The 21,588-nt window shown below is 38.7% G+C and overlaps 1 protein-coding gene across 2 annotated transcripts in view; it reads left to right on the top strand.

Annotated features, from left to right (window-relative positions):
* Positions 1-10,174, top strand: part of CBX5 (chromobox 5) — a 48,499-nt gene extending 38,325 nt beyond the window's left edge. For both annotated transcript variants that reach the window (XM_070740832.1, XM_070740833.1), the window contains exons 4-5: positions 4,029-4,126; positions 7,926-10,174. In XM_070740832.1, the coding sequence (XP_070596933.1) occupies positions 4,029-4,126; positions 7,926-8,076 (249 nt within the window). In that variant the 3' untranslated portion in view covers positions 8,077-10,174. The remainder of the gene's footprint in view (positions 1-4,028; positions 4,127-7,925) is intronic.
* The last annotated feature ends 11,414 nt before the right edge of the window (positions 10,175-21,588 follow it).

Below are 21,588 nucleotides of genomic sequence, written 5' to 3'. Positions count from 1 at the left end.
ACTTTAAGTTAAATTTAGTGACCAAAAAAGACTCTTGCATGATATCACAGAGTCATGTAGGTGAGATAGGTGGTACAAAAATTTGATTAATAAACAAATAGCCTTCCATATTTTTGAAGAATTCTTTCATTATTCTCCCTCAGTCTTCTCAAGGCTAAACATTCCTAACTTCTTCATGGTATTTAATCATAGTTATTAAACAGGCTTTGGAATCTTAACAACAATTAATATCCTAAATATACATTCAACCTATAAATTAACCTTTGTACAACAGCAGAGAACTACTGGGAATCGTAGATTGGTAATGATTGTTGCTGATGAGATGTGTTTCTGAGCTTTGTGTTCTTTGTACACCTACTTCCTACGGCCAAATATGCACTATTTGATAGATGGTATTTCTGTTAAAAAAATCTGCATAGATAGTTGACCTTATTTTATTTATTTATTTTGCTCTGATAATGGCAATTTTGCTCCCTTTGGGCAAGAGAAATGTAATTGAATACATATTGCAAGATGTCAGTTTAGGGTTTTGAGAAACTCTAATAGTAGAGGAGTGATCAATTTGGATTGTGCACATTTGGTAGTTTACTAAATATGGTGTATGCATATAATGTGTGGCTTGTAGATTGAACCTCAGTCTCCTGTATTCTCTAGTGGAAAGAATGCAATGAAGCTTGTTAAAGATAGGTCTCTTTTATAAAAGCACTTTGGTATCTCAAGATTCTGTAGTGCTATTGGCATGCTGCCCCAAGGAGAAGGGTGGCATACAAGTCAAATGAATGAATGAATATAGAAAATCAGCACCTATCATCTCCTAGAAGAATGAAATATTTTGAGGAATATTGAAAAGGGCAGAATATTATATTTTCCCCAAAGGGAGAAATGGAGAAACATGTTTTTTTAAGAGGTAGAAAGCAGAGTCACTCTTTCTTAATAGTACCCCCCCCCCCCCCCCACACACACCCAGCAGATACTTTGTGCTTATTAAGAAAGACTGTGCCAGCCTATCTACAAAACAAAAAAGCATCAGCTTCAGGATGATGGGATTAAGAACAGGACATGATCCTTTGGGACATAATAGGATTAACACACTACCATTTATTAGAAGATTACAGATTAGCAGAGTTGGAAGGGACCTTGTAGGTCTTCTAGTCCAACCCCCTGCCCAAACAGGAGACTCTGCCTACAACCTTTGTAACAAATGGCAGTCCAGTTTCTTCTTGAAAACCTCCAGTGATGAAGCTTCCACAACTTCCTAAGGCAGGCTGTTCCATTGGTTGATTATTCTCACTGTCAGAAAATTTCTCCTTCTTTCTAAGTTGAATCTCTCCTTGATCAGTTTTCATTCATTATTCCTTATCTGGCCTTCAGGTGCCTTGGAAAATATTTGCTCCTCTCTGTGGCAGCAGATCAAAAGCTCACTACATTGTACAATCTCCTAATTTCAGACATTGCACAATCACCAGAGCACTTGAAATGTCAACCAAACTTAGCTCAAACAAGCTCCTAGGATTTGCATTTCCTCTTTTGCCTATAGAGCCATGTATGACCCCTATATCACCCCACAGGAATCTGACAATAACCAATAGAGTATTAAAGGACATGTTCTTGCACAGGAAGAAGAAGCTCAAATATAAAGCCCAAATAAGGTATGAAACCCACCCACTCTCAACTAGGTTTGGTCAGCTTTACTAGCTGTTAATCAATAAATGGACCCTCTTTCCAATCAGCCTCCAGCCTCCATTTTATTTCCAGTGCCTTCCTCCCGACTTGGAACTGAATCAGATGGATATTTCTTCCAACAAGCACTACACTGAAAGAAAAGTATTGTTATTGTTGTTGTTATTAATTAGTGGTGGTGGTGGTGGTGGTGGTGGTGGTGGCGGTTTTCATTATGTTTGTTTTTCTCCTCTACCTGGGTGGTTGCAAGCCTTTTGAGGAGCCATAATGAAGGGCTCTGTCTGTCTTCTAGCATAGATTTTATTTATTTATATGCAAAGCAGTTTTGGGGCCTGTCATTCAAAGCTCAGGATGAGAATGTAGGCAAAGGTGTGAAATCTTTAACTTACTAAATTTACTTTCAGTAATGGAATTTGGTTTTTGGGAATATTTACCAGAGGGAATTTCAGCATGCATTTCTGCACTGGAGTTTTAAATTAAGTTGTATGATAACCTTTTTGGACATCCAAAAATTGTATTAATAAACTGTAAATATATACAGATATAAAATCCAAACAAATCAAACTATCTTTAAAACTTTCAAATGTGATCTGAGGAGAAGTTGTCTGTTGTGAGTAAAATAGGCAGCCTCCCAATTTGCTAAATGTTTACAAGCTAGCTTAGACAAAACACTGAAATCACAGTTAAATGGCCTACAATCTCACAGTGCAGGATCAAATTTTAATGAGAGTTACAAATCCCCCAAATACAGAATTTTATAAAGTACTGTAATATAATTTAGTCAGCCTATTATCCTGTTACTGCTCTGGCTAATTTGTATGTAACAATACCTTCTGTTTGAAGAATTGTTTTTTCTACCAAGTTGCTGAGTAATAGCAATCTTTAAGGCAACACTAATTTTAATGGTTGCTGGTACTTTTAAGGAATTAGATATTTTTTAAATGTTCAGAAACTCATTTCATATATGCTTATCTAAATTGAATGGGGATGCTGTAGCCCTCAGGGTAAAATGTTGAACTACAACTCCCAAAAGCCCAAACTATCTTGGCCAGTAATAAGGCATTCTGGGAGTTGTGGTTTAGCAGGAACTTGGAGATATTCGAGAATTGTTGGATACATAATTTTTATTTTTATTTTAGTTTTAATCCAACATCAAGTTCTCCATTTTTCTTATCTTCACCATATGCATGACTTGGAAGGTTAGGACCAATTCCTATCTTAAAATTCCCCACACTAAATGAACCTGTCTCTTTTTTCTTTAGGTTTTAAAAAAATCCTGTTTGAAAAATTAAAAGGCGAGAGCACTTAAGTACTTTCTGATTTCTTTTGCAAAAGAATGCACCATTTGTAAATTCCTCCCTCTGGGTTGTACCAATCCTTAAATGAGTTGGTTCCATCTTGCTGCCTTTTCTTTCACTTAACTATCATAAGCTTATTGTAATGCATTTCTTTTCTTTTCCTTCTTCCTCATTTTGCAACTGGCTTTAATACTTTGCAAAAAAAAAAAAAAAAAAGCCAGGCAGTCTGTCTCTGACATGCTTGGTCTGCATAGCTGCATCTGCTAGACAGTATGTGCGAGCAACAAATGTGTGGATCTCTAGCAGAATAGCGTGCGGTGGTGGTGCTGCTGCTGCTGCAAAGCAGGGAGAACGCTTCTCGCTCCAGGCTTGCAGTGACTGAAAGCTGTTACCAGCCTTCAGATGGTATGTGCAGAGGGAGCTGATTGACCCTTGTCTGGGGGGCCCGGAGGCTTAAGCTCTCCGTTGCAGCAACAACAACCAACCAAAAAAATCCCCCCCCCCCTTCTGCATGAATGGGACACACCCATCGACGGCACCACCGGCACAAAGACCTCAAGGACTGTGAGAGCCCGTAGAGGTGGTGCGCTCTGGAGCGGGGGAGGCGTAGCAGGGATGGGGAGCTTTGGAAATCGCGAATGGCTGCTGCTGCTGCAGCAGCTGCTGCAAAGGCAAGATGACTTAATTCCCTCAATCTGCCTGCTTATCGCTTTCTTAGTTCATTTTCATGGCGACTTCGGGTCTCCCCTCCCCCCCTTCTCCCTTTTAGGCGTCTTTCCTTCACCTTCACAATCTCTCCCTCTCCCAACATGTGTGTGTGTGTGTGAGAGAGAGAGAGAGTGTGTGTGTGTGTGTGAAGATTAATAATACAGGCAGGAAAGATATTAAGGCCTCCTCGGCTGCTAATTACAACCACGCCACGTATGGCATCTGTTTATCACCTGCTTCTGAGTGGCCCTGGAAGCCTCTGCTTCATGGTTGAGGAGACTAACAAATGGCTATGGAATAGGAATATTTTAACTCTTTTCCTTCTCACTTTCTCTCCATCAGAGCACCGATATTGCCAGGGGCTTTGAAAGAGGATTGGAGCCAGAAAAAATCATCGGAGCCACAGACTCCTGCGGAGATTTAATGTTCCTAATGAAATGGTGAGTGTGCTTCTTTATTTTTAATTTTTTTTTTAATTTAAAAAAAGCCCTATTCTGTGGTCCGATAGCTGCATATTTTCCCCTTTGTGAAATAACCCCAGTAAATTAACCACCCTTGGGTGAGGCGCCATGGTTTAATGGCAGTTCCTTGGCTGGGCTTTGTTCTCCCTGGAGTGGATGTGAAGCTTCTGCTGTACAGATGCAAAGTCCACCCTGAGCTCACAATTGTATGGATTTTGCTTAAAAGGGAAGGCAAATTTACTGCCTCCCTCCTTGCCCCCACCCCCAAAGTAGAGAGCACAGGAAATCCTTCTGGAAAGGTTTTGACTTGCCTCTTGTTTTTGTTCCTGAGCTTATCTCTGCAGGAAGCCTCTCTGCAGACAGGCAAGGCAGCAGAGGGAGAGAGGAGAGAGTTGGCTAGGCTGCATATGCAGCAGCTGCCCCTCCCCCAGCAGAAGCCGAGACAAAGAGCAGAGCCTGCCTTATCAGCCAGCCAGAGGTTATAGCATAGCCGCCTCTAAGAAAATTGCCTTTTGCTGCCCCCTTCAATGGCCCCCCTCTTCCCCCTCCCAAACTCCTATCAGGATTCCATCTTAGGAGAGCTGATCTTCCCCCACAACAAGGCATTGGAGAAAGTAAGCCCTTGTCCTCCTTTCCTGTCTCTAAAGCTGGCTGGGCTGAGATGGATGGGGCTGCTCCTCCTTGCAAGATAGGGGGGAGCGGGGGCAGGGATCCAGCTGCAGGCCACTCTTGAAAAGGAGTGGGGGAGGGAAGGAAAGAAGAGCAAGGACTATAAAGGGCTTGGTAGTTTTCCACCATCATGTTTTCTTTGTTATTGTGACCTAACACTTGGGGGCGGTGAGTGAATGTGAACAGGTCTCTGAACTGTCCTGTAATCATTGTAATCCCTAATTTGGGCACTGCTGTAGCATCACCTGAATTGCAGTTGTAATTTAGGAATGATTGTATACTTTGAAGCCCTAATTTTCTCATCCCAGGTTGATCAAAGATCTAAAATGTTTGAATGTTTGTACAGGGTTATCACTATCAGCTGAAATGAATTCAGAAAGACAAGAAATATAATCAGTAAAGCTAATAGAGTAATATTTTACACATTATCCTGAATATATACTGCTCAAAAAAATAAAGGGAATACTCAAGTAACACATCCTAGATCTGAATGAATGAAATATTCTCATTGAATATTTTATTTGCACAACTATTTCCATTTGCACAACAGCATGTGAAATTGACTGTCAATCAGTGTTGCTTCCTAACTGGACAGTTTGATTTCACATAAGTTTTATTTATTTGAAGTTATATTCTGTTTTTTAAGTGTTCCCTTTATTTTTTGGAGCAGTGTATATAGTTTATTGCAGTACTTACTGTATATAAGAATTACAGTAAAAACTATAGAAAAGTATGCACACTCTAGTGAGTTAGATTGCTTTTACTAATTTATAAAAGAACTGAATTAAAGAATGAGACTTGACTTAGGTTTAGATTCAAACCTAGGGCTTGTAGGCCAAGATTAAATTATTCCTTAGCGTGCATTTGCGCTCAGACCAGTTAACTAGTTCCAAAGAGCCTAATCTTCTAAACAGTGGAATTAATCCAGACATTCTTAGAACAGATTGCAAAGTTCAGCTATATTAATTGTAATTAACTCTGTGCTGTGCTTTAGATAATTTTTTTAATCTTACCTTTGAAATTGATGGGCTCTTTGTTTATTAGTAACACATATTAGCTATGTTGACTCTTTAACTGAGTTATTGAATTAAGGTTGCAGCCCTATTACATTTGCTCTAGTCTAGAGGAAAGCCCAGTTAAAATCAGATTTTATAATAAGAATTTTATCAGAGAGCAATTGTTTGCAAATTTAATAAGCAGTAATTTATTTATTATTTAGATTTGTATGCCGCCCCTCTCCAAAGACTCTTTATATCTGTAAGAAAAGCTATATTTTCAGCTCTGCTGGAATATGAAATACTGTACTTACCGCTTTTTTTTTAAAAAAAAAAAAGTAAAATTAAGGCAACAATTTTAAAATCTTGACTTAAATATATTTATTTGTATCAATTGTCATTGAACATTATCAATCTTACTTACTGATTACTGTAAAAGCTTTTACAAACTATAAGTACCAATGTTGGGGAACATATTTAAAAGAAAAGTCATCCTCTAATTTCTTTTATCACAATTTCTGGCATAGTTATAGGCAGACGTGTCAAACTTGCATCACTTGATTGCAACTCCCCCCTTTCACTTAAGCCAGGCATGGCCAGCCCATGACACATCCACCCCACAAGTTTGACACCCCTGTTATAGGGAATCCTGATAGATAAGAGTTCTTTTGCAGAATGTGTGTTTGTCAGTTGTTAAATGGGTTGAAGATTAATTCTGGTGAAATTTTTAGTATAAAAAGTTCCATTAATTAATTAAAGTTTACTGCCTTAATCAGTAAAGCTATTCCTTGAATGGTACTTATACAGGTAGGGCAAGGCTAGAATTGAACAACAGACAAAGCAAATAAACTAACTGATGCTTTTTTCTATTAGAATTCCCTCATCCAGGTGTCACCCTGATGTTCCCTCCAGTATACCAGTGTCAAACTCAATGGTGTCATGTATTTTTTCTGTTTGCTTAATGTTTTTACAACTTTTCATTTGTTCCTACGACCATTTCATCTTATATGACTTTGTATTAACATTTTAAAATAGAAAATAAGTCTTTAAAATATAAGTCTTTAAAATATCTGTAGAGAGTGGGAAAATACACATTTGCATAAATGACAAAGCCAAAGTCAAATGATATATCAAGAAAATGAAACTTGGGAATCTGAGGAACAAGTTGGGGGGGGATGGTAAACATTTGGAGTACTTTTCTGCCCTTGACTATCTTTATGGGGATTTCTTGTGAAACTGGGCAAAATTGAATGAAAGATTAGAAGTTGGGTGTAAATTTTTACTATTTATCTCTTTAAGATAATATCACTGGAAAATGGCCATGCCTCTCAAAACGAAGCGTGCTGTCTTCAATTTGTATATTTTGAAATAAAAATATGCCATTAAAACTTTGAGTTTAGTTAATTGGCAAAATATTGATGAACATTTTAAAAACACTGATTTGACAGATTGATTTTATTTTGGCATCTTACTTGAAAATACAAAGCTCAACAATTAACAATTAAAGAGGAGATATCTCCCTATATTTCTCCTCCCTTTTGCAATTCAATCATTTGTTTGTTTGTTTGATTGATTTACTGTATATACATAGTATAGATGGAGAGAGAATTGTGGAAAAAGTATATCTGTCCCCTTTATCAATTATAGAAGCTGAGGATGCAGTGAGATTTCCTTTTGAATGTTAATAGCAGTTACAACACTAGTAAACTTCCTGCAGCATTAGGCTCATCAGTTTATTAGGATTTTGACCAGCGGTGTCCTCTAAGTTAGCCACTAACACTCCAGAGTAACTGGGACAAAAGAAACTGCTGGCAGTATCCATCCAAAATGAATTATCCAGAAGTTTAAATAATATGATATACAGTAAATGTAGCTAAAATCCATAAAATTAATGGGTATCAAACACTTTGCAATACCTGCCTCCCTTCATATTCACAAATTAATTGGCAGTTCAGACAGACGCTTCCCGTCGTGCAGTTGGTGGTTTCCTAGTGATGTTGTTTTGCTATTGTTTTCCATTATGAAATAGGTAGGTAAAACCTTGTTTATTTTTAATTGTGCTTAACCAGTTAGTGACCAGTGCTCCTTTTGTTGTTTTTTGTTTGTCTCTTTAGGAAAGACACAGATGAGGCTGATCTGGTTCTAGCAAAAGAAGCCAATGTGAAGTGCCCTCAAATTGTGATAGCATTTTATGAAGAAAGACTGACCTGGCATGCATATCCAGAAGATGCTGAAAACAAAGAACGGGAAGCAGTGAAAAGCTAAAGTGGCTGGGGTTCTCTGTCCATCCATAATTGTACATATCCACCCTCCCTTTCCCTCTGCCCAAATGCATCCATGGAAATGTGCTTATTACTGTGCTCAACAGGAGAAATGTTGATATTGGTTGGTTTAGTCATAACATAAATGGTGTGAGTCACTTTTGGTTTCCCTCCAGGAGATAGACATGCAGTGTGGAGTTCTTTCACCTCATCATGAATAACAATAATGGTTCTTATTTTTAAACTTTCCTCAGAGTCTCCAGGCCTTTTCCTCCTGCCTGGCTGTTTAGTTCTGCATCATCATGTTCTGTGTAGATAATTGTTAAGCATCATTGTTACTGATTTTAAAATGGCAGGCACTCCCTGCACAGACTGAACTGATCTAGTACAGGCTTTGGATTCTTAGATCACCAAAATAATAAGCAAGCTAGATCTGGGGGGAGGGGGTTTTCTAATTTCTTTCAAAATTGTTAATATGTTGCTTGCATTGCATTCAAAATTTCACCCAAATTTTCTAACTTCAGGTTAGAACAGAAATCTTTTGAACAAATAGAAATGAGTTGGCTAGGGTAGCATCCCTCTTTTAAACTTGTCTTATCTTACTCCTTTCATTCCTTCGTATCTCTTATCTTCCTTATTACTGGTGCTATTTTCAGGGCATGTTTGGTTAGATTATTAGGGTATCTAATTAATCATACTCCAAAAATTGAGTTAATTGACCCATAGCCTATCCTGGCAACAACTGTGTTCAAAATGTACTCCTAGAGAAGCCCTATAAAAATGCTCCTCCTGTGAGCATTCCATTTCTATAGTCCTTTTGATTTTTCATCCATTGCACTCCAGGTGTGTATGTCTGAAAAGTGAGCAGATACTGTTGGGATGTCTAACACCAACCTTAATTGCATTGTGGCAACTCATCTTTTATATTTACTTTCCCGGAGTGGAGGGTACAGCCTGAAGTAAGAAACTAATGCCTCCTGTGAGGACTAAATATAGTGTCACTGAATGACCATCTCTGTCATTTGGGATCATGTGCCCTGACTGTGCCAATGTTAATTAATTGGCTTAAAGAGAACAATCCTTCATGTTGCACAAATAGGGCCTTTGTGTTATGTAGGTAAGTAGATCAGCCAATCATGGTGTCATATTTGGAATCTTTAAATAATTCTTTTTTCCTTTAAAAAAATTATGAATTATGTTTCCAAAATTCTAATTTGAAGTAGCTTGCTACCCTTCCATTTACGTATTCTGTACCCTGCTAATCTGTCAGGAATTATAACTGGCCATGGTGTGATGTAGCATGACATGAATTACATCTGTGACACAACTAATTATTCATAAGATTGATTAAGCCCTATAGCTTGCTAAATGCCCAGCATCAGAAAATTAGTGTCATTTTTGCTTTGGTGGATTTCCTTTGATTCAATTGATAGGTCTACTTCTGTCACCCACATTGAGATAAAACATTTATGAAACATGTATTCTAATTTGTCTGGATCATGATATCTTTCAAGTATATAGTTTAAGAATCTATTTTGCAACTAGTCCATCTTTCAGTGGTTTTGAGGCAGGTTTGCCTTTAAAATATACAGCCTCCATGGCTTTGCTCAGCATACTCTGTTAGAACTGAATATATTTTTACCCTTTGCTTCCTGAATGGGGATGGGTGACACTTAAGAATTTACTTTGAAAGGGATTTTGTTGAAAAAATGCCCTGCTGCTAAATTAATAGACATAGGTTATTTTATATCCTTATTTGGTACAGTCATTTTCAACTAAATCAGATAAGTGAAAGTTCAGACTATAGATTGGACATTAGCTTTGCATTTGATTCCATTTAAAAGCTGTCCCATATAGACAAAGGCATAAGCTGCCTGCATTTGTCTAAGGGCCAGCTATTGTCTTGAATCCCACTGAACTTCTTAATTTTTGACCATTAGTTCTTCAGTATGGGGGTGTTTTCATTCATTCCTCAACCACATGAGCTGGAAGAGGGCAGCAGTTGCAAAACAAGGTTTGGGAAGCTATATGGATTTAACTGTTTGCATGTGATTTGTACCACTTACACACAATAAATGATTACTTGAGGGTTTTTTTGTTTAGTCAAGAGTCTCGGGTTCTGATTTATGCATGTGACACTCAAATGAGAAGAATATCCCTTTCATCCATTACGCTTCACAGAATACTAGTTATCCTTTTTTACTCCCTTGGAATTCTCAAATTATTATGTATTATATGGCTATTATCAAGAATAAAAGATAATTTACTAATAGCCATCTGTCTAAAATGAAGCAACACATAAAGGCTCTGGGTGTTCTACATCTTCCTAAAAGGAAGGCTATTCTGATTTCTAACTCCATCAAGAACAGAACAGACAAAAATAAATACAATATCCAAGTTTATAGAGCTTACTACCTCCCTCCTAAAAATTGCTAATTCCAGCAGAAAGCAATTCTGGAGGTTTTTCCTATTGCACATACATGTGCTTGTGTGACACATTAATTGACTAGAACCCATTCCCTAACAAGGACAAGGCCATGAGACAAAAATAAATTGAATAATTAATGACCAAAAATAATTGCCTATAAAACAAGGTACCCATTTGTAAAATTAATTGTTTTCTGTGTAGTACAAGTCCATAATTCTGCAAAGAAAAGGATACATGCATTCACAAGAGGCCATTTTCTTCCAACAAACCATAAAAAGAGTGGCAATGTAGTAAAGGGGAATTACACTGGAAAGAGAAACAATGGCAAACCAAATGGGGTGGAGATGGAAGAATGAGGAAATAGAGGAGTACAGTATTTGGAAGGCGTCAAGAAGACAGGGACAAACCACCGCCAGCTTTTGTTAAGAGTGAGGACTGTAGAAAAATACATATGAAGTTCAGGAATAGAGGAGGTATTTTTATCCTCCCCCCTCAAAAAAAAGTGTTGGCAATAATTTAAGGTCCCTTTTACATGCCTGTTCTGTGAAGAAAAAAACTAACATTTGACTACATACAGTATTTACACTTGATGGCCCTGTTTGTTGGGCCTATTAGCTCAGATCTGAAGCTGAGTCCTTTAGCTTATGAGGTGAAATGATGTCCTCAGCTATCTGGTAGGAGGTGGCTTAATAGGCCACAAAAAATGCCGGAAATCTGAAGAGTCAATGCTTGAGAGCAATAGTGATAAGGTAGTCCATGACCTATGACATTACAAGACTGCTGCACTATACTTACAGGCTGGTTTCAGAGTTACAACAGCCATCTTCCCCTTGCTGTCATGTGACTACATTTCAGACACTTGGCAACTGGCCTGTATTTATGCTTAATAGTTATGTGATTGCATTTACTTCAGATTTTTGACCCATAGCAATCAATTGGTTCCTTAAAGACAGTTGTATTAAAAAACAGTAAAATTGAATCAGTCATGTCGTGGAGTGCTTTACAACCATCATGACAACTGTAATGAGCGGACTCCATTAAGTTGAAGATTATCTGTATTTGCCTCAGAACCTTGGTTCCCCTTTAAAGGTTATACACCTTTAATAATGGTTTATTTTCTTCCCCTCAAGCAGTGGCCAATGCTCCCTCATGATTTACAGCATCATGTAACAAATTTCAGCCATCACCAAGGTGCTATAATTCGTTCTCATTATTACATTGGCATGATTATGCTCTAAATCACTCCTGGAGATTTCACCCATGCCCCAGTGTTTATCCCTGCATTGTCTGTGTTTTGTGAAAGTGGGCAAAGTGATGTAGGAGTACTGAATCTGGAGCAAGTGCTACGGATGATTGATAGTCTGCCATTCCTTTCTGTGCTGCAATCCTGTAGAGTCACGTCTAAGATGGAGCAAGGCTCTGCTGTTAGTTACTAACTAGGTTATTGGCTTCCCAGCCCAGATCTTTTTCAGGTATGTTGGCTGACATTGCCTCTTAGGAGCTAAGTTCATTAGGTGAGCCAGAATCAAGCTGAATTGCAGGCTAAATAAGAGACATTTCAGTGTTGAGGAACCAACTCTGATAACCTTTAGGTATTAAAGTCCTGATATCTCACTGATTTTTCCCTTATTTATATTCTCAAATGTATTGGAGAGGAAGCTTAAGACAGCTTTGAATTACATCTTTCTTTCCTACTCTGGTAGCGCTACCTTCTTTACCAGCCACCGCCAATAGAAATTCTTACATAGAGTTAATAAGAAAGACTTCTGTGATGACAAGCACTTCAGCGGTGGGTTGCTCTCAGTTCGGACCGGTTCTTAGAACCAGTGGTGGCGGTGGGAGGTTCAAGCACACACAAAGTAATTCAGAACCCACCACTGAAGCACTTGTGTGTCAGGCTAAAAAGAAAAAAGCATTTTAGGAAGTTGGTAGCAGCAATGCCATTAAGTAAAAATACATAAATTGACATTTCTCTTTCCAAGTACTGTATTTGCTAGGATTTTGAGTTGGACTTGTGCATGGGTTTTTTTAAATGCTTAATGCTTGTAAGCCTGTTGAATGCATGCATGTAATTGATTTGTTGCCATGTGGGGAGAATCTGTAGAATAAAGTATACAATCTTGGCTTTCCTCCACTCCCACAACTACACAATTTAAAATTTTATTTTGGACACACCATTAGTATAAAATAGCACACACAGGACCCTTCAATCATTTGATGAATATCTGAAGGCTCTTAGAGTTCTTTGTCAAACTTAAATGAAGCAAAAATAGGGCAACTTGACACTTGAAGAATTGCTTTAGCTAAAACACTACTTTGCTCTACTGGCAGAAATATAAGTACAGCAACAGCTTTTAGTAAGTTCCACAATGTGAACTTTGTAATATGGAGTAACCCTATTCAAAAGCTCCTTTTTAAAGGCAAACGTTCTTTTTAAACCATCAACAAAGAATACCCAGATTTTTTTAAAGGAAAAAAAAAGTTTCACCCTTTACCTGAAGATCATGTTAAGTTTCTTTCTTAGTATAGTAGAACTAGCCAGCTGATTCTAAATTTCCAGGATTTCTAAGCCATTCATGCTGCATTTAGGTGGCTTCAAAACTGATCCCACCTCCTCACTTTGGCTCCTGGTATAAATGTTTCAATGGCACACACACAAATGCTTTTTGGTGTCAGTTTTTTCGTGTCTTCTTGTATTTGGAAGTTGTGGGGATGGGGCATATGTGCATGTTACCTTGGGAGATTTGAATCTTGGCTTTATGTGTATCTGTTTAAATTGCACATTTTAAACTGAGGACCACTCTCTGAATTTATCAGAATTTAAATTTATGGTAAGACTTCAATTATGCAGATATAGTTTTCTGATGCAACGCTTTCTTATGAGGCTATCACACATGAATTGTTATCCTCAGTCACCTAAGCGTGGATTAAAATACAAAGACAATTAATTTTGTGGTAATTAAACTCATTAATTTTTGATTGACTATTTAATTTTTACCCAGGTGGCATTTACGGTAAATCTTCTCTGCTGCATGGGCTCTAATGATTTTTGTCTCCTCCCACCAGCAGGAAGAGGGGAAAAAAAATCACCCAGCCAGCACAATTTGAATTATGTCAGAACCTCTATACCACTGCTGCCTTTTCGTTGTTTCACGTGACTTATTATTTTTGCCAGAACTATAGTTTTATGCAATTCAATTTGATATTTAGCCTTATGACAAACTTGGTTCAGTTTTGGTCACAGTCCTTTTCCTTTCTGTTTTTTCTGTCTTTTGCATTTCCTTTTCTTTCTTTCCACTGGGAACTATTTATCTGCAAGTTTTCTAGTGGACAAGGGACATCTGGGATAATAACCTCACTCCACTGCTTCAAAAGCAAACATTCAGATTTCTTTCCTTCTGGAAAAATGAAAGAGAATTGGCTTAAGGAACTGCTTTGCTTTTGATTGAGCTTTTTGATTGCTTGAATCCAACTATGGCTCTGACAGATAAGACTGCAAGAATTGTTTACTCTGGGTCGATTGTTTACATTTGCAAAACTTTGGTAAGTTGCAGCTTTTGCTAGCAACAAGCAGTCTGGAAGGTTCACAAACACCTGTTTGGATCCAGGTGAAAACATCAAGCCCAATCATGTGCATAGAATGTGTGAAAAGGCCTTGGAGGTTTAATGCCCCTGGTGGTGGTTACAGAAATGAAATGTATCCAGGTTTGCTATGATCAGTATTAAACTCCTGATAAAAAAGAGAAAGATGGTGTGTCAACTCTTCCCCTCCCAGCCCAGCAATATGCTGCCCTCCACAACAGAATGTCGAACTTTTGGTTAACGGGTGTGTCTGTGCATTTGTGTTAGGCTTCCTTGGGGGGAGGGGGTTGTAACATTTTAGACAAGCCTTTTGATTCTAAAGTAGGTTATGCTGATTTTTAAAGTGTGAAAATAATTTTTAAAATGAGCTCTTTGTTGTACAATTTGACATGTTACAAACAACCCCATATTCCTCATCTCCACTCTTTCATATTTCTTGTATCGGTTCTAATAAATGGTTACTTTTCAGTACAAGGTCTATTGTCTTTTATTCACTGTTTCCCCCTTTATAAACCCCACAATATTTTTCTCGATATGGTTATATATCATATACTTTGTTGCTGTTTAGTTATGGGGGGTAGTCTTGACCTAGAGAATTTGACCAATTGATAAAGTCTTCGGAGAGGGGTGGCATACAAATCTAATAAACTATAAACTATAGCAGTAGCGTTATGAAAATTTAGCTGTTTGTTTTACCAAATGTGGGGTTGTACAATTGAGCATAAGTGCCAGTGATCTTTAGCTCTTCTGGAACATATACTTGGCTTAATCCCATTGTTCATTATTTTTTAAATTCTCCTTTCCCTCCCCTCTATGATTGCTTTTCTCAGCCAGATATTCTGGCCTCTAACATCCATCTAAAGCTACTGTCTGTCATGCTGGCTGGGAATGACCGATAGATTTGCAGGTCAATAGCACAGCATTGATAGCTATTAGCTAATAGCATCTGGGGGATAATAGCTGATGGCTGCAGTTCTGTGGAAGCAGTTTTCTGAGTGGACCGCACTGCTTCCATTTTAGAGTCATCGTTTCCTGATTGTTGGGTAGTAACAAGATCAATATGCAACCTTCAAATGAAATAGATCTTGAAACACCAGTCTGTACCTCTGCCTGAGACTCAGGGAAATTCTGAGCTCGGCTTCCTTTTCTCGCCCTTCTTAGGTTCAAGTGCTCTTTGCCCTTCCTCTGCAGTAGTAGTGCAATTTTTTTATATATTGAAGGGGAAAAAAATAAACTTATAAAAAGCAGAGAGAAAGAGTGCACTCTCAAATCAATGTAGTAGCTTTGGTATCCCTGTACTTAACATAGTATGTGCTACTCAAAGATGTCAAACTGGCGGCCCGTGGGCCAGATGTGTCAAGTGCAGGCCACGCCCATCCCAGCACCGTGAAAGGGAAAATTGGGAAACGTCATGTGACAGCAATGTGATGACATGAATTTGACACTTGTGGTATGCGAGATTGCGGGGTCCTTGTTGCTCTCCCAGTTTGGTGGTTTGCTTGCAGGCATTTCGTTACCTAAACTTGATTACATCACCAGTGCAAATTGGTACATATTAAATTTCCACACTGGTCACAACTCCTCTGTATAGTCTGGGTCTATTCCTGGGGTGGGATAGGATGCTATTGAATTCTCTTCCGGGAAGAAACTTTGCATGGATTACCCCATAGAGTGATGGAAGAGGAGGGTAAAAAAAAACCCTGCTTCCTTATATGTAAAATACCAATGAAGAAAAGGTAAGGGAGGACACCAAAGATCAATTTTGGATATAATTTGCATTGCAAATTTTTTCCCAACGGAATTCTAGGCTGATGATATGTAAGGATAGGGAGTTCTGCAGGTAGGGGCCATTGCTGTGAAGGCTTTGCCTCTATTTATTTTATTTATTTATTTTATTAATTGGACTCATGCCGTCCTTCTCCGAAGACTCAGGGCGTCTCACAACATATTAAAAATACAAAACAAATAATAAAGAAGAATTTTATAAAATCTGGGAAAACCGGAGGGGGGAATTACAAAGAGTTTTGGAGCATTAGCCACAACAACATTCCTTTCTCTGGGAGTCAAAGGCATTTGGCCTGCACCTGGGGCAGGGGTAGGCAAAATTGGCTCTTCTATGACATGTGGACTTCAACTCCCAGAATTCCTGAGCCAACCATGCTAGCACAGGAATTCTGGGAGTTGAAGTCCACATGTCATAGAAGAAACAACTTTGCCTACTCCTGCCCTGGGGGATGTCTTCAGTTGGGGTGGTGAATTGATTGCATCATGTGATGGACATATGGGTGCAGGGCAAGGGTGGGTTCCAACTTACCTCACTGCCGGTTCATTTCCTCCCGCGCCGCACGACTGTGCCTAGTGGCTGTGCGTGTGCAAAGGGTGCACATGCACAGTGCAATTTTAAAAAAACAAAAACAAAATGGCAAGCTGGAAATTCAGCTTCTGCCCATGCTCAGAAGGAATTTTTTTTTAAAAAAATTTTTTTAAAGGTGGGGCAAATGGACCGACACTGATCCGGTTCAGTGACGTCATTGTGATGTCATCAGCGGGTCGCTATCAGTTCGGGCAAACCAGTCTGAATCAGGAGTAACCCACCCCTGGTTCAGGGGATGGATCTTTGACTTTCTTTTGGGTAGGGAAATTCTGGAACTCACAGATTCAGGCTTTCCCAGATGTGCCAATGTGACATCTCTTACAAAATGGAACTTTGAGGAACTTCAAGCCTTCTTTCATTGGAACCCTGACAGTAATAAGGCCTCTGGCCTGCGTACTCCTCCTTATCTCACTAGATAAATCAAAACCAACTCTTGCAACCACACCTGGCAATGCAGTTGACACCAAATTATTGTTGGATGTTCTTGCTGTATAGAATGACAGCAGCCAAATTATTACATGTGGCACCACTGGAATTCCAGATTTTCAAAAATTATTCTGCTCCAAAATCTTTATATTGACCTACTAGGAATAGAGTGACTGCTGGACTTCCCAATGATGTAGAATGGATAAGGAATATGACAGAGTTGACAGCTGTCTTGGCTCCATTTTTCCTCTAAAATGCAAAGTTTTCAGTGACTTGATAAGATTGCAGAAAAAAAGGCAATGATCTGTCTTACAATCTCATTAAAATGTGATTTGTGGGAGAATGGTTAAAACCAGGAAGTATGTGCTGGCGTGCATGTGTGTCCTTAAATTTCATTATATGAAATGTGCTTTTCTACAAATAATCTCTTCCCAGCGTGATAATTTAATTTTATTTAAAAAGGATTTTCAGAATGCCAGTGTGGAAGTTTATTTTTTGAAGACTAGATGGTTGGTGGATAATTACATTTGAGCATATATATGTATAAAATGTCTGGGTTATAACATATATACACACACCCCTCAAATTTCCCTAGAGAGGACATGACCTTCATTGGAAGGCAGAATACTCCCTACTCATGGCAGAAATAATCTCTGGGAAGCTAATAAAAAACTATGCTAGCTGAAACAAAGAGCATGGCCCTTTATCATTAGTTGATGATTTTTTGCAGGCGCAGCAAAAAGAAGGAATTTCAGCAAAAAATATGGACCTGCAGCATATTTACCTACTTGCTTCCCTATTGTACCATTCCTTTGCAGAATAAGGAAGCATTCTACCCCAATAGGGACAAAATACCCTGTTTTTTCCAAAACACGACCTATCACGAAAATAAGCCCTAGCTTGATTTTTATGTGTACCCTTAATATAATCTCTACCCAGAAAATAAGACCAATTTAAGACCCCGCCCATTTTGCCCCACCATATGGTTGTATGAGGTGGGGTTGAGATGCATGTGTAAAAATCAAGCCAGGGTAGGAGTGGGAGGGTAGAACTGTCACACACACTTCAGAGGAAAGTGAACACAAAAACAAGGGGGCACAATCTGAGGTTAGTTGGGGAAAAGATCAGAAGCAACGTGAGAAAATATTATTTTACTGAAAGAGTAGTAGATGCTTGGAACAAACGTCCAGCAGACGTGGTTGGTAAATCCACAGTAACTGAATTTAAACATGCCTGGGATAAACATATATCCATCCTAAGATAAAATACAGGAAATAGTATAAGGGCAGACTAGATGGCCCATGAGGTCTTTTCCTGCTGTCAATCTTCTATGTCAGTGTTTCCCAACCTTGGCTACTTGAAGATATCTGGACCACATGTTGCCAACCCCCACACTAAACAAATGTTTGACTTTATGATCATAGGAAGAAATCACAAATGATTTAATTATTTGGTTATCATTTACTGCCAGAATATGGATGCACTACATGATTTATTTTTCCTCAAATAGCCAAATAACCTGGCTTACTTAGTATCTTCCTCAGAGCAAAACGACTGGGCCTGCCCTGTTTACTGATTTAAAAGGGCTCTCCCTGCCTTTAAGACAAAGGTCTGATTCTGTCTGGTTTGGGATGGGGAGAAATAGATTATTATTATTATTTATTAGATTTGTATGCCGCCCCTCTCCGTAGACTCGTCCTAAATGCATCCTAAAGTGGTTTTTTCCCCTCAATAGGCAACTAAACTATTTTTTTTCCTTTGAAAACCTTTTACTTCTCATCCAAAAAGCTTCTTCAATTCAGACAAGACATGAAATGTTTTTTTCTGTAAAGGCAAGAAAGTCCAGTTGAATTTTTGGGGGAAAAACCACAACACACTGGAAGGAAAATCCATCTGCTTCAGTTCCAAGGTGGGAGAATGGTGTTGGAAACATGGAGGCTGACTGGGAGGATGGTTTAATGATGAACCGAACCAACCGGAGTCCTGGGTCAATTGACTAATTGGTTTGATGAGCCCATGGAATTTTTATAATCTATTTTATAATTTCAGATTTTATAATTTCAGAGACACTGCTTGTGTGTGTGTGTGTGTTGTGCAATGTCTGAAATGCCCTTAAGAGATTCTGCAATTATGTAGTGAGCTCCCTGTCTTCTGCTAAATGGCAGTGGGTTAATCCTATTATGTCCTGAAGGGCCATGTCCTGTTCTTCTTAAATCCCATCACCCTGAAGCTGAAAATCTTTTGTTTTGTAGATAAGCTGGCCCAGTGTTACTTAAATTTGGGCACAAATTAGCTGGGCAGGGAGCTATTAGAAACATAGAAGATTGACAGAAAAAGACCTCATGGTCCATCTAGTCTGCCCCTATACCATTTCCTGTGTTTTATCTTAGGATGGATATATGTTTATCCCAGGCATGTTTAAATTCAGTTACTGTGGATTTACCAACCACATCTGCTAGAAATTTGTTCCAAGCATCTACAACTCTTTCAGTCAAATAATATTTTCTCACGTTTCTTCTGATCTTTCCCCCAACTAACCTCAGATTGTGCTACCTTCTTGTGTTCACTTTCCTATTAAAAACACTTCCCTCCTGAACCTTATTTAACCCTTTAACATATTTAAATGTTTTGATCATGTCCCCCCTTTTCCTTCTGTCCTCCAGACTATACAGAGTTCATGAAGTCTTTCCTGATAAGTTTTATGCTTAAGACTTTCCACCATTCTTGTAGCCCATCTTTGGACCCGTTCAAGTTCAATTTTATCAGTATCTTTTTGTAGGTGAGGTCTCCAGAACTGAACACAGTATTTCAAATGTGGAATACTATTAAAAATGACTGTGCGAGTGTCTCCATTTCTTCCTTTGGGGAAATATAATATTCTGCCTTCTTAATATTTCCCAAATACAGTGGTTCCTTGACTTTCGCGGGGGAAACGTTCCAAGACCGGCCGCAAAAGTCAAATTTCTGTGAAATAGAGACGCTCCCTTCCTTCTTCCCTCCCCCTCCCTTCTCCATTCCTGGTTTTACTTACCCCCAGAATCCGCAGGGGTAACTGGGCGGCAAGCTGGGGGCTTTGCTACGCTCACTGTGGCGGCGGTGGGCGGCAGTAAGTCTCGGCTACAAATGGAGCGTACCAACGTTCCGAGAATTAAAGGGGAGGGATCGGGAGGCTGGGATGGAAGCGGAGCTTTTATTTAAAGAAGCAGGACGGCTGGGGTGTGGGGAGGAGAGTTAAAACGCACAGTATTGTACATCAGGCGGCCCTGGAAAATCCTTGGTGTGCAAAAATAGCATAGAGTGTATTTTTAATATTATTTTTTGAAAACCCGTGGTATAGACTTTCCGCAAATGTCAGACCCGCGAAAGTCAAGGGACCACTGTATTTCTTGTGTTCACTCATTCTTTTAGGAGGGGCAGGTGCAGGCTTCCCACACACCTTTGGGACAACCATGACTTAGCTGAATGAGAATCTCCATAGATTTGAGAAATAGATTGGAATTTATCTCTAGTGAGATCCAGTGGCTGTGGATTTTAAGGCCTCCTGAATTATAGATGTTTCCATCTCTAGTTCTAGATGGGGTTATAACCCTCTCAGGAGACCCAATACAGTGTTCCCTCGATTTTCGCGGGGGATGCGTTCCAAGACCGCCCGCGAAAGTCGAATTTCCGCGAAGTAGAGATGCGGAAGTAAATACACCATTTTTAGCTATGGACAGTATTCTAACCCTTCCCTTAACACTTTAAACCCCTAAATTACCATTTCCCATTCCCTTAACAACAATTTACTCATCACTATTACTGGTACTCACCATTGAATAAAACACTTAGTGATCCTGATATTTATAAACATAATTATTTATTAACAATAATTATTTTTTTTGTTATTTATTTGCAAAAATTATTAGTTTGGCGATGATGTATGATGTCATCGGGTGAGAAAAACCGTGGTATAGAAAAAAACCGTGAAGTATTTTTTAATTAATATTTTTTGAAAAACCATGGTATAGGCTATTCGCGAAGTTCGAACCCGTGAAAATTGAGGGAAGACTGTACAACAACAACGTGTGATTATAATAACAAAACGACAAAAATCTGAGGCACAACAGTTGCACAATTTGAGTTCCTCCCTAAATTCACTTCTGCTTCAAGAGTAGGTGACTTCATGCTGAGCTTTTCCTGTAGTGCCATCTGGTGGCCATAGTGTTACTCTGTAGTATAACACAAAACAACAGATGTACAGGTGGTTGTGTCACACTCGTCAAGGGGCCTACTGACAAGCAAAGAGTATTCTATCATTCTCAAGGCAAATATGGTACAACTGAGAAAATCCCCTTTGTGTAAAGTGGTTTGCAGGGGATGGAAATGCCCCATGCATCTCAATCTGCATTTAGTACTTTGGCCTTAAAAATTGGTTTCCCGTTGTGGTCCCCCCCCTTTCAATCTCACACATGTGAATACTGAATAAGCTTTAAAAATAAATAAATAATTATTCACACATGTGAATAATGCTAAGCTTTAAAAAGTCACAGATTTTTTTTCAGGAAACCTTCCAAAGATTTATTAAAAGCAACAGTCAGATGACAGTAATTATCAGAAATAAATACACAGTCGGCTAAAATAAATTATTGCAAGATTCTACACATAACAATTCAATAACTGTAATGCTTATGGGCACTGGATACTATATTTGCTTTAAATAGTTATAC

This window comes from Erythrolamprus reginae, chromosome 2 (assembly GCF_031021105.1).
Source record: "Erythrolamprus reginae isolate rEryReg1 chromosome 2, rEryReg1.hap1, whole genome shotgun sequence".
Classification (NCBI taxonomy): domain Eukaryota; kingdom Metazoa; phylum Chordata; class Lepidosauria; order Squamata; family Dipsadidae; genus Erythrolamprus; species Erythrolamprus reginae.
The sequence above is the reverse complement of the archived record's forward strand: the minus strand, read 5'-3'. Positions and strand labels throughout refer to the sequence as shown.